Genomic DNA, 15,926 nt, shown 5'->3' on the forward strand with positions numbered 1-15,926 from the left:
ATTGACATCTGGTTGTTGCTCAGGGCTGGTCATCGGCACTTGTGTGGTGCCTCCAGGATTCAGCTGTATGCCTAAATCACCTTGATCCATCCATCCTAACACGGAAGGCCCCTTTTCAGCCACGTATAGCTTGCATTCTACACTCCGCTCCTTAAACTCGAACTTCAGGGTTCAAAACCCTACCATGGGGATGGGCTCATCGGTGAACGTGACTGGTCGAATGTCTGGCAGTTCCAGGTGAGGCCCCACTTGCTGTTTGAAGTGCTCCTCCCACACCATGCGTTGTATTATGGAATACGGAGATCCTGAGTCTGCCACCATCTTTACCGGTACTCCTCCTATGATCAGGTCACACTGGCTTCCGGAAGCGGGCACAATCTATGCCCAGTATGTGTTCCTCTATGCAGAACACATTGTCCTCGTCTTCTTCCACCTCATCTTCGTCTCCTGGTTCCTGTGAGACATATTTAACGGCCGGTCTTTTCTGTTTGCGACGACACACTTTCTCAAATTGGCCCATTATGCCACAGAACGTGCACTTGGTCGGAAGGCCGGGCAGCGTTTTTCGTGGGCTGCGTGGGGCATACTGCCACACCTGTAGCACGCATTCTTGCTGTCGCTTGTGGGTCTCTTCACCGGTGAGGCTTTTGACGTCCACCTGGCTTGCGTTCTTGTGTCCCTTGCTTCTGCCTTGCCCCTGTCCGGTGGGTCTACTTCGTTGACTCTGTTGACCATGGGCCTCGCGGTGGAATCCCTTTTTGCGGCATCCGCACATCTTTTGGATAGTTCAGCCTTCTTCACCATGGCTATGACTTCTTTGAGGGATGCCTCTCCGTTCACCCACAATTTGTCTTGAATTGCAGAGTTCGTAGTGAGCATGACAATTTGATCTATGATGAATTCATCATGTAGGGCACCAAACTTACATCTTACTGCTAACTTCTTCAAGGCTGACACATATTCGTCTATGGACTCCCCCGTGGCCTGTTTCCGCTGTTTGAAGTTGTACCTGTCTATGGACGTACACACCACCAGTCTGTAGTGATTGTTCAGGTCTTCTATGGCATGTCGGAACACGTCGTCATCAGCCGCTGGTCTCGGTGTGGGGACTAGATTGTTGAACACTCGGATGCCTTCTGGGCCTAAGTTGTGGAGTAATATTCTCCTCTGTCTTTTGCTGGGGAACGCCTCTGCATTCTAGTCTTCTAGCGCCTCCAGATAGTTCATGAAATATTCTCTCCAGTCTTCCCACTTCATCGGGGGATCCCCTGGTCTTGCAGGAAGGGGAAAGGCGTCGTGAGCGAGGAGGCTTGGACGCACATTTCGGCTCGTCTCACTGGCAATTCCTCCTCCCCTCTAGGACTTCCTGGTGCGCTTATCCTGTGCTGGCGTGTGGGGCTCTGTTGAGGCGCAGATTCGCCCCCGTGCTTCTTTGCGTCTGTTCGGCCAGGGCCTCGGGTAGGCTGAGTACTCAGGGTATGGCGCCCAGTATTATTGTGCCAGATGCGTTTCTCTCTTGGTTCTTTTTCTCTCCCCACCCTGCAATGGCCGTCGTACTCACTGTTGGTGTGGTGACTCGCTTCTAGGGTGCACCTGGGTTGTTGCCTGGGTGGGTCTCGCCCCTCTCCGCCAGCTGTGGGCTCTGCCCTCCTCAGGTCTTAGAGAGCGGCCTTCTTTCATGGAATCTCAACTTTGGGAGGTCCCTCTCCTCTGCTGCGCTCTCCTGGTTGTATTTCTTTGCCTGTGGCTTGCCTTGCTGTGGCCGTGGTCTGCAATTGTTGTGCCTCGTGCTGTGGGTCACGTGGTACCTTGCCGGTCCGAAATCCCGGCCTCCTCGCCAGTTGTACGAGTCAGGTTGCACCTTAATATAGAGTACAGGCAGGTTTGACTATTTAATGCTTTTTAGGTCTCGTAGAGAGACCTAATGCCGTCTATCCACAATGCTGACTTTTACGTTCCGGATTTGGCCTCAGGCATTCACCCCAGCAGCATTTCTCCTCCCCTTACCATTTGCTCCTGCCTCCGAGAGCTTCAAAGGGATCTTCTTCACACTTCACGGCCGCCGTGACTCACATTTCTCCTTCCTTCGTGCCCAGCTCCCCTCCCAGCGCTGCCTTGTTTAGGACTTGTGCCCTGAGTAGTGAGGAGGTGAAGGCTGAGTCCCATAATTGCCCGAGGCCCCATCTGTGTTGTATCCTGTCTTGAAAAGCAACACTGAGGAGACTAGCACTTAATCCCTGCCTAGACGTCTCCCTCTGCTAGAAGTGCCACGTTCTGCCTCTTTAGGTATAGCCGAGGTATGAACTTTTAAATACAAATAGTTTGTTTAGATTGTTTCACTTTTTCACTTTGGCAAATACGATTGCATCACTGCACTGGGAGTCCCATTTTAGAATTAGTGAACCGCACCATTCTGCCCTGACAATTTTAATAATGAATCAACAGTTGTCTTGTTTCTTCTGTACAATTATTTATTTATATAGAGTGTATTTCTTTGAGAACACGACTAACCTAAATACCCAATCCAATAACTACTGGATTAACTACTAGTCCTGGGTATCGGACTAGCACATCGTCAGGTGTAGTAAGCGCTATATAAATGCATTTATAATACAGTGAGGCTGCTCTACAATCATAGACACGGACGTTAGAATGAGACTTAGGCTAGCTGTGTCAGTATTCCGAAACATCTTGCTGTTGGGAAGAAAACAAAACCTCACATTGTGCAATAGAGCACTCCTTGTCTCCTATGACAATTTCCCCCCGCTGCCTCTAGAGAGCTGGGAATGTTCTGGTTTGCTGTATTCGAAGAACTGCTGGCCACACCGAGCGCTTCCCTGGAAACGGGAGGTGTGGTACCCACTACCCAATAGCGACAGAGGCTGACCACACGCCTGAAGCGTCCAATGGGGACACTGCAGCTAAATGCCTGGAAGTACGGCACAATACAGTTGACCCCTACGCCCTCTCCTGAGGTCAGGGGTGCATTCGGGTTTTGCAACTAGAGCCGTTAGGCAGACGTGCAGTGGTAGTAAATAGGAAGAAAACGTGCATGGCGTCTTGAGTTTGACACTTTACGTTGTCTACCTGCTCCGAACAATAAAAGATTTAAAATCAAAAATAGTAAGTACATCATCAAAAACCCACTAGACAGAATTCTACACTTGTTAATCTCCCCATAGACAGAAATTAATAATATAACGCCACTGGAAACAGAATTTTAAAGCGTTTTCCTTATTACGTACAATTGGTACTCTATTTTCTGCTGATTTTTTTTCTTCTTGTTTTATTTATCACAAATACACTTAGGTGATCAAAATCACAGAAAACGGGTTTAATAAACCATTAAGCAAAAAGCTAATATTTTTCTTGCTATTGAAGATTTTAGTACGTAAACAGACATTTAAGTGCATATGACTAGGTTTCCTGTTTTTAGTTTTTATTTGTTATACATTTCGGTAGGGCTTTTTCAATATTTCAAATGTTTTAATTATAATTGTTTATTTATTACTGTTGTCAGTTTTTTTTTAACCATACTTCAATCTTGTTTATATCTCCTTCCATTGTACCTTTCCCTGAACACGTTAGTTTGAATAACGCTTCTTTCTGTTTTTTCGTCTCAGGCATCACAAAACCTGTGTCATTTCCCAGCTCCCAGACAGTCAAGTCCCACTTCATATGAAGTATTTGCATGGACGGAACATTGTTGTTCCTTGTTAAGATTTGATTGGATTAGATAAAAGGTTAATTAACAGTGGACATTGACAACATGTTTCTGTTTTAAAAAAAGGCAAAGGTCAGCTAAAGGAAGATTTTTTTACTATTGCTTGCGGGTCTTCAGTGCTGTGTTATTGCAAGCCGGTGTCACACAACCCTGCTTTTTAGGTCGAGCCTAGACGTGCAATCAGTGCGAAGCATTGATTGCTGTCTGCTCGTTAGGTCGAGCCTAGACGTGCAATCAATGCGAAGCATTGATTTCTCTCTGCTCGACAACTATTGTCACCAGTTTTTGGGAATGTGGACACGAGGGTGGCACGAGCGCAGATTTGACCTCGTGGGTGTGCACGGTGCTGTGCCCATCTCCTGCCTCGGAATCTCCAACACCACACACGCATGCGCATACACAGAGACACACACACGAGCGCCCATGTACGCACCCATACATACAGAGAACCTACCCCCGCCGTCGCATACACACACGCGCACACACACACACACACACTGCATACACACACGCTCCCCCCCGCCCCCCTCGGAAGCTCCAACACCACACATGCATGCGCATACACAGAGACACACACACGAGCGCCCATGCACGCACGCACCCATACATACAGAGAACCTACCCCCGCCGTCGCATACACACACGTGCGCACACACACTGCATACACACACGCTCCCCCCCCCCCCCATACCTCACCGGGCTCTTTTCTTGATGAAATCCCTGTTTTCTTGTGGGCTCCTTCTGCCCTGCTCCCAATGGATGGATGGGCGGGCGGGGGCGATGCGGCCAGGGGCTCCAGTGCTGCTACGGCGGGCGGGCGGGGGCGACGTGGCCAGGGGCTCCAGTGCCGTCCATCCCCTCTTGTACGCCATCAGCAAGCGGACCCGTAGAAGCAGCCAAGAACACTCTGCGCGGAAGTGCGTGCGCCCGCCTGACGTCTCTTAGAGGCTAAACCTTATGGTAGGCAGGTGCGGGCCGCAGGGTCCCTGTGACCAGATTCAGATCATCTTTCACCGCCGCTCCTGTCCAAAGAATCGGATCGCGTTGCACGCGTACAGCACTGAACCGTGTACATTGTTTTTTTTTTTTATTCGGTTTTCAATATATGATTTTAAATAAAACTATAATCTTGTTTCAGGCCCGTCCGTCAGCAACTGTTTCCCAGGCAATCACTCATTTCAGGCTAATCTGGTGGGGGATGTCAGTGGGTTATGGAATATTTGTTGAGTTTTTTTCAGGTCCGGATAACCAATCGCTAGCATCTGTTGGATACGCATTCACGTTAAGGGTATGCTGAATTAAAGTAGGTGTTTGTCGAATTCGCTGCAGGCCGGTAATAAAACCTTGCACTGTTCCCACACATCACAGAATTCCCTCTCTTCCTTTTTACGTCAGTTATGTAAGAACCCCATCAAAATGACGAGAACAACTAGGTTTGGCTTCCAAGATGCAGGAGACTGAAGACTGGAGCATCCCTCACCTGCTCGTTCCCTCTGCACACCAAGCATGGCAAGTGTACAGTACATTACTGTATTGAGTAAGCTTAAAAGACTAGTCAAAGTAGGGGAGGCTCTTGGCCAGGGAGCTCAAATGCAATCTTTCAGGCACCACCCTCCTCCCTATACACCCACCGTTCTTCTTCCTCAGCTTCTCACGCTCCCCCACCCAATTCTATCACAGGTCAGGAAGTCTGAGAGTGGTCAGAACACTCTTTAGAGCTGACTTGGTTTACAGAATCGCCCTACTTGCCCTATTGACATATTCATTTGATTCTGGGCAAATCACTTAATCCCCCTGTGCCTACCAAAAAATTAATGTGTCTGTGTAATGTATCTGGCGCTCATGTACGCGCTCCAATTCTTTCAGGCCGACTTTGCGCTGTATAAAGCTACAAAAAAAACTGGACAGTCTAGTACTCTCTTTAGCAAATAAAAGAAGAGCAGATAGTTAAGGACAGCGTTTCACCATTTCAAATATAAATTGCAGAGCTGGCCTGGTTACTCATTGACTAATACATCCACAGCAGATGTCTGTCTCTGTTTAAATTGTGTCGATCCGGGTTCATAAAGTGGAAGGTTCCTTCAGCCTTTCATCCTTCTGAGTTATATAAAAGGAGCACTATTAAGGACTTTGTTACCACATCACTCACGGAACACCACCACATCACTCGCAGAACACCACCACATCACTCTGGGGCACCACCATATGACTCAGGGACACCACCACATCACTCAGGGACACCACCACATCACTCAGGGACACCACCACATCACTCAGGGACACCACCACATCACTCACAGACACCACCACATCACTCACAGACACCACCACATCACTCACAGACACCACCACATCACTCACAGACACCACCACATCACTCACAGACACCACCACATCACTCACAGACACCACCACATCACTCACAGACACCACCACATCATTACAAATGCTATAGTTGTCACATTTGCGAAAGTTAAAACTATTGGCATTGTAAATGACAAAGCTATTAATTTCGCTATTTTCAAAACCAACACATAAATAAAAAAATTGTCATGTACAATACCAATAGCTCAAACTTTCCTAATGCGAAACCTATTGCATTGAAAATGCTTGTTTATTTAACATATGTACCAGGGAGCGCTGTGAGCCGCTTCTGTTCGCTTTCTCAGCTCAGCGCGCTGTCCACATTATGGCCGCCACACTCTACTTCGTTGCGTCACGCCGCAACGACTAGAGCGCAACACTACATGTAATAAGATGTTTATATAATATTTGGCTACAACATATGGTAATGTAAGTGGTCAACAGTCTGGTGGGTCTGTCAGGGACATTTTTATATAGTGGGTGCAGCTCTGACCCTCTTCAAGTGTCCGGTACTACTTAGTTGATTGTTGCCCACTTCCATACACTTTGATGGCCTACTCAGACATGTTTGTGACCCTTTCAGGCGGAGAAACCTGGAGCAGCGTTTATCATGGAGGAGGGGTAGGGAGCATTTGCTTGACCAGTCGCTGCAAGTGAAGAATATCAGAAGGCGGGACTCCGTGGAAGTGGCTTGATCCAGGTTTGACCAACCCGTATCAAAATACATGTGCCACACGTGTCAAGCAATGTTCTAACCCTCCACAGCCTATGCGCGCTCTGCCCACACACGGTCACAAAAAGACTTAAAGTGAGAGCCTTGTGAGTGCGGGACATACACTTTGCTGGAAGAGGTGGTTGGTGCGTTGGCCTACTTTTTTTATTTATTTTTTAAAGAGAATAATTGTAGCTGTATCGGTGTTTAAGATACGATCTAACCTTACTCATAACAGTACCCTTTTGCTAACACGCTGTCCCCGCGGTAATGTCTGTGTGTCCTTGCTCCTTTCTGGAGCTCTATGTTCCCATGCAGGAATACAAAGAGGGTGTTTGCGCAGACGCGTGCTGTGGGCAGGCAGGCTTGGATATTTCCCAGTAGTTCCTCTAAGCAGGAAAGCTAATTTCATTCCCCGTCGTTTCTCTCAGCAACAAAGCTCCGTGCCAGATGCAGCTGGGGAGAGAGGCTTTGCGGCTCCAGACGCTGGTCCATTGGGAGTCAGCGCCCCCTACAGGCCACGCGCTGCATAACAGGCAGAGCAGAAACAGGATGTGCACATAGGCCCCGCCTCCTCCGTGCCAGATCCACAATCATGGCTTCCCACTGGACGGAGGACGACTCTGCACTGCAAACTTCAGCGGCCGCGATCCCCTGGGAGCAGGCCCGGTAGCGTCCGGTAGGTACCGCGATCCATGATAGACGCTGCGGCGGGGGCGTGCGGCTTGAGTTGGGGTCCTCTTGTTCAGCTGGGAGAGCGTTAAGCCGAGCTGTAGGCACAACGACAACAAACCCTACGCAAACCTGAGCGCAGCCGGGTTGACTGGCGTGCCGCGCGTTGCACCAGTATCCTCCCAGGCACTGGCTGTTGATCTGTCCCTGGTTACCTCGAACGAGGTACTGCACCGCAGTGGTTCTCATCCCTGACCAATGGCAGTGCCAAGACGCATGCATGGTTCATGCACAAGCTGCGGGGCAGGGGAGCGGATGCTGCTCGGGTAGGTCTTCCCGTTGGACCTTAGATTTTCGTTCAAAAAATACCCATCCTCCGTGCACCGCATGAGGGTGCTCAAGAAGGTGTGCGGGTGGGGGAGCGGTAGCTGCGCGTCTTTGCTCTGTTTACATTTCCCACGCAGTGGGAGTGCTTGTAGGAAGCAGCGTGAGATGCAGCCCCTACAATTGCACCGTACTTAAATCCTGCTGTGCATTCAGGCCTGAGAGGAGCGAACGCCTGCGCCCACACATGCAGCCACAGAAAGGTGCACCCCGCTGCGCTTCCCCATTCAGGGTTCAGTTCTGTTCCGATCCGGATGGACTGTGTTTCCGTCGTTGAACCCTTGGCAGGAGAAAACTGAGGAGGAGGGAGCCTGACGGGGACTAAGAAAGACGTATTGTTTCCACTTGAGCTTCCCCACCCCCGTCCTTTCTGTGCTTCATACGGGACGGTCTGCTCTGCGGAAGTACAGACAGAGCAGAAAGAGCAAAGAGAGTGAAAGAAAGATTGCTTAAAGAGAGGGGGAGGGAGAGAAAGGGACCGTGTAAATAGAGGGAAGAAGCTACTAGGAAATGAGTACGAAGTGTGACAGAAAAGAGGTGAGAATGAAGAGGGAGCAATAACAGGGCCAGACACTGCGATCCACTGGACAGTGAACGCAGAAGTTAACATCCAGGGCGCAGCCGTACGGGTGCAACAGTGCACGGGTGTGTACCGCGTTAGTCTACCAAAACAGAGGCAGCCAGACACGGTAGAAAGCGAGACGTGCCAAGTAGTGTGCGGGCAGGGGCAGAACATTTATGAGACGTGGAAAAGGGGACTTCAGAGGTCACACAAGAGATGACGGGGGCAGATTGGGCGGTGTGTTCGCAGTGCAGATAGGTAGAGATGGAAAGCAGGGGGGGGCTGCACGTTGTACTACTGAGGGAGGAAGTGGGACTGCAAACTTCAGTTGATATCGCAGAGGAGCCGTGGCAAACGAGATGCCGATGCGCACGGCATATTCACCACGTAGTACCCCGGTGGCACTGAGGAAGGCACTTCAGGGGCTCCAGAGTTCACAGTACCAGGGGGCAGGCACAGTGAGGCGGAGCCACGCCCCTGCAGTGGGCTGTATTGCCAGGGCGGGACTCACACGTACACAAGGGGCGGGGAAGAGGCGGCGCCAGAGCCGGGCTCAGGGCTCTCCATCACGGCTACTTCTCACAACAACAAAGCGACTGCGCTCCAGAGCACGGGGATCGTCCTGGGCTGCAGGAGAGGACAGAACCAGAGGGGAGCAAGGACCTGGCACCGACTTTAGAACGCAAAAACGTTTTGGGGGGTTCGCTCTGGCGCTCGGGATTGGGTACCTCAGAGGGATGTGCTGGAGCAGGAAAGTGGGGCACTGCAGGCGGCCCTTGCACTGGAGTGGCCCCCATCGGGCAGTTTAAAAACAAACTCCGTTCTTCCGAGGAAAGCCGAGGGGTGCAGGATGCGACTCTGAGAACTTGTCCCGGGGACCGAAGGCTGCTGGGAACAGTCCGTTAGAGCGGTAATTAGCCTTTCGACATCCACTAATTCCGCAGGAAGGCTCTTAACGCCGCCCTGCTGATGGAGCAGTGCCCGCTGGCATCACTCCCACATCACAGGAGCAGTGGGGGAGACGCGCCAGGCACGGAGGCCACTCCTGGGCCCTGATCAATGAGTACAGGGGCCCGGGCAAGGAGCGCGGCTACTCTGGGCTGAACCCGGGGCAGAGACCGCCGCGGCGCCGGACTCTGCTACTCCGGGAACGCGTTCATCCGATGCCACCGGGGTGCCTCCATGGCCGGGTCATGAAGTGTCTGACTTTCCTCCTTCTGCTTCCAGAGACCCTGAAGAAGTCCCGGCGGACCGTGCGTGCCGGCGCCAAGGCAGCGGCATGCTCTGAGCCCGTGCCCGGGAAGATGGCTGCAGAACTGTACCCGACACACACCCTGCTAGACAACAGCAACAACACTGCCAACAGCAAGAAGAACTGCCTGCACCTGCAGCAGGCCGCCCCGCCGCAGCCCCCTGAGAGCAACCTCAATAACAACCACCCAGAAGGCGGCACCTGGCAGTGTTTCCATCCCACCCTGAGGGAGAGGTAAGTTCAGAGCGCTCTCTCCCTTTGTTACTTTACTTGAGTGGTCTAGGTCATGAGACTGACCACCCATCAGGGGAGTTTAGGGCTGGCTGTGCTAACATCCATCCCGGAGGATAGATCTTAGTAAACACATCAGATAAGAGGCTTCAGGGCCCAAATACATATAGGATGGGAGGCTGGTTGCTTCCAGGGGCCCGAGATAAAGAGTAAATGAAGGGCCACCCGGCGTGGGCATCCGATCTGGGGCAGCAATGCTTCACCCCCCGGAGCGGCAGATGCAAGTTCCCTTACATACAGCACCTACCGCAGCAAGAACAGTGAGATGCGCAGGCCACTAGTTTTAGTTTGAGTACCACGCACTTTTCCCATCCACAAAACAAGGCGATGGCTGGGCTGCCCTGTCCCAGCTTTACTCACTCCATCCATGAGAAACCGGTGCCAAGCCCAGAGAGGCCTACCACATAGAGGCCAGTAACAGAGTCCCAAGTTCATACAGATAGCGCTGTCCACACTAGTTACGTCACGTGTCACACAGAATAGCTGGATAGTATATTACAGCGCCCATCAAAGTATACTATATGATTTACACGCAACAGAGACACGCCGCCGCCCCAGCCAGGGGTCGCACTCCACCATCCCATAACTTCCTTCCCGCCACATTTATGTTCTACTCGTAGTGCAAGCCAGCCGATTAACTCATACTTTTCCACTCTCGAGTAAGACACACCACACAAGTCAGTTTCACACAGCAGACACCATATGCCTATGCATAATATACATGTATTTGTATATGTTTGTATTGTCCCTGAGTCTGTGTAAGCTTTGTGGATACAGGACTGTGTCCCACTGTTTTATTGCTTCTTTTCAACTGGTTATATGAATTATTGAATAAATTTTGCAAGTCCGGCTGGACTTTTTTGCCATTATAGTGCACATTGTGGCCTATAATTATTATACCCTTCTATCCCTGTGTCAAGGACCATTGTTTTTCGTAAAAAAAATATACATAATCACAAAGCATACCCTCTTCAGTTGTACCCTGCTACCACCCAGAAAGCTGCATGGCATATAAACCCCATTGTCAAGTGAGCAGTTGTACCTGCTGCCTGTGCCGGCAAGGAGGGGACGGTTCCAGCCTTGCCCCTTCTCCCACCCCACCCCACCCTACTGTACATGCCAGATAAGAAGCTGCCCAGCCTTGTGAGTAGCAGTGCCCATACCAGATAGGCGGGTTCAGTGCACACACATGTCGGACAGAACAGACTTGTGTGGGGTGCTTCCTGTTTGACCCTCGGGGCCCCCGACACCCCTTGGCAGTAGGCTACAGGATTCGGGCCCTCCAGCGGCTGTCAGTAGAGTCTTCTGACCATGCTGGTGATCAGGCAAACTCCCATCTCACTCCACTGATGGATTCTCCATAGGAAACCAGGTTGAGGGCTCCCTTACAAGCCTGCTATGATGATAGTCTGTGTCAGTATGGTCTTCACATCTTTTCTCCCCAAATAAAAGCTCACCTTACCCAGTGCGGTTTATTCCTGTTGCTCATCTGTCCTGCCCTGCGTGTTACTTTTCAACGGCTTTGTTGGGAAACTCCACAGCAACAAACACTGCCGAACGAAGAGGTTCCCCCCCTAACGTATACATGGTTACATCCTTCATTATGGTTTGGGCTTTTGATATACTTTAAAAAGTGGTGTTTTCCTTTCGCGACACTAGGCCAGTGTACAAAAAACTCTTTAGCTGGTGCATGCGTTGGAATCTTCATTTGACTTATGTCAATGCAATGAAGAGCTGGAAATAAATACATGCCATTCGTTGTGTGGTGCAGGCACATGTCACTTTGTTTGTTGGCATTTAGTTGACAGACTATCAGTGACAGGAAGGCGGGCGGGCGGGCGTTCCTGCACAACTACCTCCTTCAGCCCTTTCCGCCAATTATGTTTTTCCATGTATTGCTTTAGCGTATATACTCAACCTATGTGAACTCTGAGAGGGGGCGTTGTTTTTTTAAAGTTCGGAAAGTACTGTGCTCTATAGGATAGACTGATGTGTTCCAGTAAAATGCTAGTACGCTTGGGATGCCGGGTAACTCTATGATGCGCCCCCCCCCCCCCCCAGGGCCTTTTCATGCAAATCATTTCCCCCCATGTCAAACGGCCCGGCAGCTCCCTGTGCAGCACCTCTGCAGGTGTTTCAGAAATCGAAAACATCACCTACATTGGTGCAAAGTACATCACTGACTCCTGGCTCTGTCAGATCTAATATTTGAACTCCTGAAGGTCAATGAATGACTAGAGTGATATACCTGAAGGTCAATAAATGACCAGAAGTCTATAAAGGGCTACAAACGAGACGAAAACACACTGTCATCAGCAGACTTTAAGAGCAGTCAGTAAAAACACACCGATCCGGACTGCTACAGCATTCCTGATTGGTCTGTGAAATCTAACCAATAGAGCCACGCCCTCCATTACTCATCAAGCTAGAGAGCAGCCGGCCCTTGTTATGGACAAACTGATTGCATCACGTTACCACACCCACAGCACGAATGGCTGGTGTGCAGCCGGGAATAGATTCCGAGGGGCGAGCCTGCACACACCCAGAAAGAAACGTGCCCACGTCCCTCCCAGGCGGTGCCAAGCTCCGGTATCAATGGAGCCCGGGCATTCGCCGCTGAAAGATTCTGGGAGGCGCGGTCGGGTGCTAACAAAATGTCCACCAGTTGCACGTGAGGATGCACCTGTATGTCGCGAGCACGGTTCAGTTTAGTTAATACGAGGCCACCTTGGACAGTTACCTGGTTTCCACACAGCCATGACTAAAACCCGTGTTTGTGTGTTGGGTAAAGGCTGGGGAATCGTTTTAATGAGTGTGCTTGATATATATCGGACACTATTAACCTGATGGAAAGGGGCTTGGGCTGGAAATCAGTTTTTTTTTGTTCACGAGTGAAGTGCACATTTAACAGAATTTTGTTCTTTTCTAGGAATGCACTGATGTTCAACAACGAACTGATGGCCGACGTTCATTTTATCGTGGGACCCCCTGGGGCGTCCAAGAAAGTTCCTGCGCACAAGGTTTGTGAAGCTTGAGTGCTAGGAATACTTGTAATATGTTTAGTATTAGTAGCACTTGTGTGATTTTTAAATTGTGTTGTAGTGTACCCAAGTACCAGTTTAAAGCAGTGTTGTTGCATTACATTTTTCGTGAATACATATGCGCCTGTAGATTTTAAGACTTAGATTCCTTTGACCAACATCAATTTTGTCTTCATTTGTGTTTTGTAGTATGTGTTGGCGGTTGGAAGCTCGGTTTTCTACGCTATGTTTTATGGCGATCTTGCGGAAGTCAAGTCCGAAATCCACATACCAGACGTCGAACCTGCGGCCTTTCTAATCCTATTAAAGTAAGTGGTCATTCTAGTCTTGCAGCGAGCACAAAGGAAGAGCTCATGAAATATGTATTATTTTATATACAGTATTTATGGCGCAGACCGAGCCCTCCTGCAGCTCTGATAGTTTCAAATGGTTTCACAGTCAGTGAACCGTGCAAGCTTACCCTAATGGCTTTGGCATTTAAAAATGCAAGCAGATCACGTTTACTACTGCAGCAAGGCTTTTTTTTAATATTAAACAAAAACCCATGATGGCTAATTAGGAAATATGAACAAATCTGTGTTGCGTGAAAAGACTATTGGCCGTGGGCTAACCCAGCCTAAAATTAGGCTTTGAGTAAACCATTTCATTTAATAAGACTACGATCTTAGTAAACACAATACAGTCCAAACGCTCTATTATTTAAACCTTATTAGACACATGATCTAATAAGTGTATTATTTTCTTCCTAATTATCTTGTGCTGCCCTTGATGGCTTTTAATACTTAATTTGAAGATGGAACCTATCATCTCCTTCTGTACTGTGAACCCTACAGTCCCTGTGCACATAGCTTTTCGTGCTCCTAGTCTCTCCCAACCACCTCCTCACTATCCACAACTCAAGCCTGGGTACCCCTCCTCCCCCCTTATTTGCTAAAAACTTGTAGCATTCAGAAGGCACTTAATCTGGGAACCCACCAGCTCCTTGACACTTGCACCATCCCCTTTTTTCCTTGTGCCTCCCCCGCCCACATACCTTACTTCCACCACCCAAATTACAAGTCTAATTTTCACCTTGCCTGATCATCTTGGCGCTCTGTCATCTTCTTTGCGCCCTACTTCTATTCACTTATATTCTCCCCCTTCTACATCTTCTATGCACCCATTAACCTAGTTGCAACCATTACTACCAACATGGTCAACGCGTAATCGCATGTATTGGTTCCAGACACTGTTTTTGATATGCTTGTATATAGTGCTTGTTAATAGAAGTTTGTGATCCAGTCGTCAGTTTATTTCAATGTAAAGAGAAACCTTTCTGGTGGATTGACAGTATAAAAAAAATGTAATTAACATGTGTTTCTTTCCTAGGTACATGTACAGCGACGAGATTGACCTGGAAGCAGACACTGTGCTCGCAACTCTGTATGCAGCCAAGAAGTACATCGTGCCTGCCCTTGCCAAAGCCTGCGTCAACTTCCTGGAGACTAGTTTGGAGGCTAAGAATGCTTGTGTGCTGCTGTCCCAGAGCAGACTTTTCGAGGAGCCGGAGTTGACCCAGCGATGTTGGGAAGTCATTGATGCGCAGGCAGAACTGGCGCTAAAATCTGAAGGCTTCTGTGAAATAGACCTACCGACCCTGGAGATCATAGTTACCCGGGAAACACTGAACACAAAAGAGGTTGTAGTGTTTGAGGCCGTCCTGAACTGGGCGGATGCGGAATGTAAGAGACAAGGGTTGCCAGTTACATCAAGGAACAAGAGGAACGTACTGGGGAAATCTTTATATTTGGTACGGATTCCAACCATGACCTTGGAGGAGTTTGCCGATGGGGCAGCTCAATCGGATATCCTAACCCTGGAAGAAACCCACAACATCTTCTTGTGGTACACTGCCGCCAACAAACCCCAGCTGGAGTTCCCGCTCATAAAAAGAAAAGGACTGGTGCCTCAGCGATGTCACAGATTTCAGTCGTCGGCCTACCGCAGTAACCAATGGCGGTACCGAGGCCGCTGTGACAGCATCCAATTTGCCGTAGATAAAAGGATATTTATAGCGGGACTGGGACTATATGGCTCAAGCTGTGGTAAAGCGGAGTATAGTGTGAAGATAGAACTGAAGCGGCAAGGGGCCGTACTTGCACAGAACCTGACCAAATTTATTTCGGATGGCTCGAGTAACACGTTCTCGGTCTGGTTCGAGCATCCGGTGCAGGTGGAGCAGGACACGTTCTACAATGTGAGCGCCATCTTGGATGGCAATGAACTCAGCTATTTTGGGCAGGAGGGCATGACGGAGGTGCAGTGTGGTAAAGTGACATTCCAGTTTCAGTGCTCTTCCGACAGTACCAATGGCACAGGGGTACAAGGAGGACAGATCCCGGAACTCATTTTCTATGCATGACGCATTTCACCGGACTGCATTTCATTACTGCGAAGCACATTAGAGGGACTTTGTTTTAAAGCACTCTTAGGCAGTATGGAATGTTACACTGTGTAGCTGTCCACTACAGTGAAGGAATGCCCTAGAACCTAATCTTATTTTATTTATTTGTAAGCTATTTCACTTAATTATTGAATTTGCACCACATGGTGGAATGTTAAAGCTGCACGCAACGTGCATTTATTTTGTATATAAATAACTTGTACATGAAACTAAATGCAGCTGACTCTCAGAATTTTCAGTGAGCAGCTTATGAAAGAGAAAACTTTTTTTTGCTCATAAACCTGTGCATTTGGTCACTGCTGGTCATTTTGTAGGATTTCCATTTTAGTTAGTGAAGTTATGTCTTGGTGGTCGTATTAATTTGATGAAAGGAAGCAAGCACTAATGTTCTCTCAGCATTAAGGCCTTATGTTAACAAGCCAATCTAAAATGGAGTTTTTGCAAGGAAACAGCACTTCATCTAAGAAGGTGCTACACTAAC

The 15,926-nt window shown here is 49.1% G+C and overlaps 2 protein-coding genes across 5 annotated transcripts in view; one reads left to right on the forward strand and one right to left on the reverse strand.

The window, feature by feature from the left end:
* BRF1 (BRF1 general transcription factor IIIB subunit) overlaps positions 1-15,926 on the reverse strand; it is a 1,205,829-nt gene that overhangs the window by 553,179 nt on the left and 636,724 nt on the right. The gene's annotated exons all lie outside the window — the stretch shown is intronic.
* BTBD6 (BTB domain containing 6) lies at positions 7,389-15,725 on the forward strand. 3 transcript variants are annotated; one of them, XM_086937920.1, is made up of 5 exons: positions 7,389-7,479; positions 9,646-9,904; positions 12,891-12,981; positions 13,192-13,310; positions 14,371-15,725. In XM_086937920.1, the coding sequence occupies exons 2-5, from the start codon at positions 9,723-9,725 to the stop codon at positions 15,401-15,403; spliced, it is 1,425 nt and encodes a 474-aa protein (XP_086794046.1). In that variant the 5' UTR covers positions 7,389-7,479; positions 9,646-9,722; the 3' UTR covers positions 15,404-15,725. The 3 variants fall into 3 exon arrangements, with proteins under 3 accessions (XP_086794046.1, XP_086794047.1, XP_086794045.1); XM_086937921.1 differs by lacking the exon at positions 9,646-9,904 and having other exon boundaries at positions 7,394-7,479; XM_086937919.1 differs by lacking the exon at positions 7,389-7,479 and having other exon boundaries at positions 8,945-9,904.

Source organism: Lissotriton vulgaris, chromosome 9 (genome assembly GCF_964263255.1).
Source record: "Lissotriton vulgaris chromosome 9, aLisVul1.2, whole genome shotgun sequence".
NCBI lineage: Eukaryota > Metazoa > Chordata > Amphibia > Caudata > Salamandridae > Lissotriton > Lissotriton vulgaris.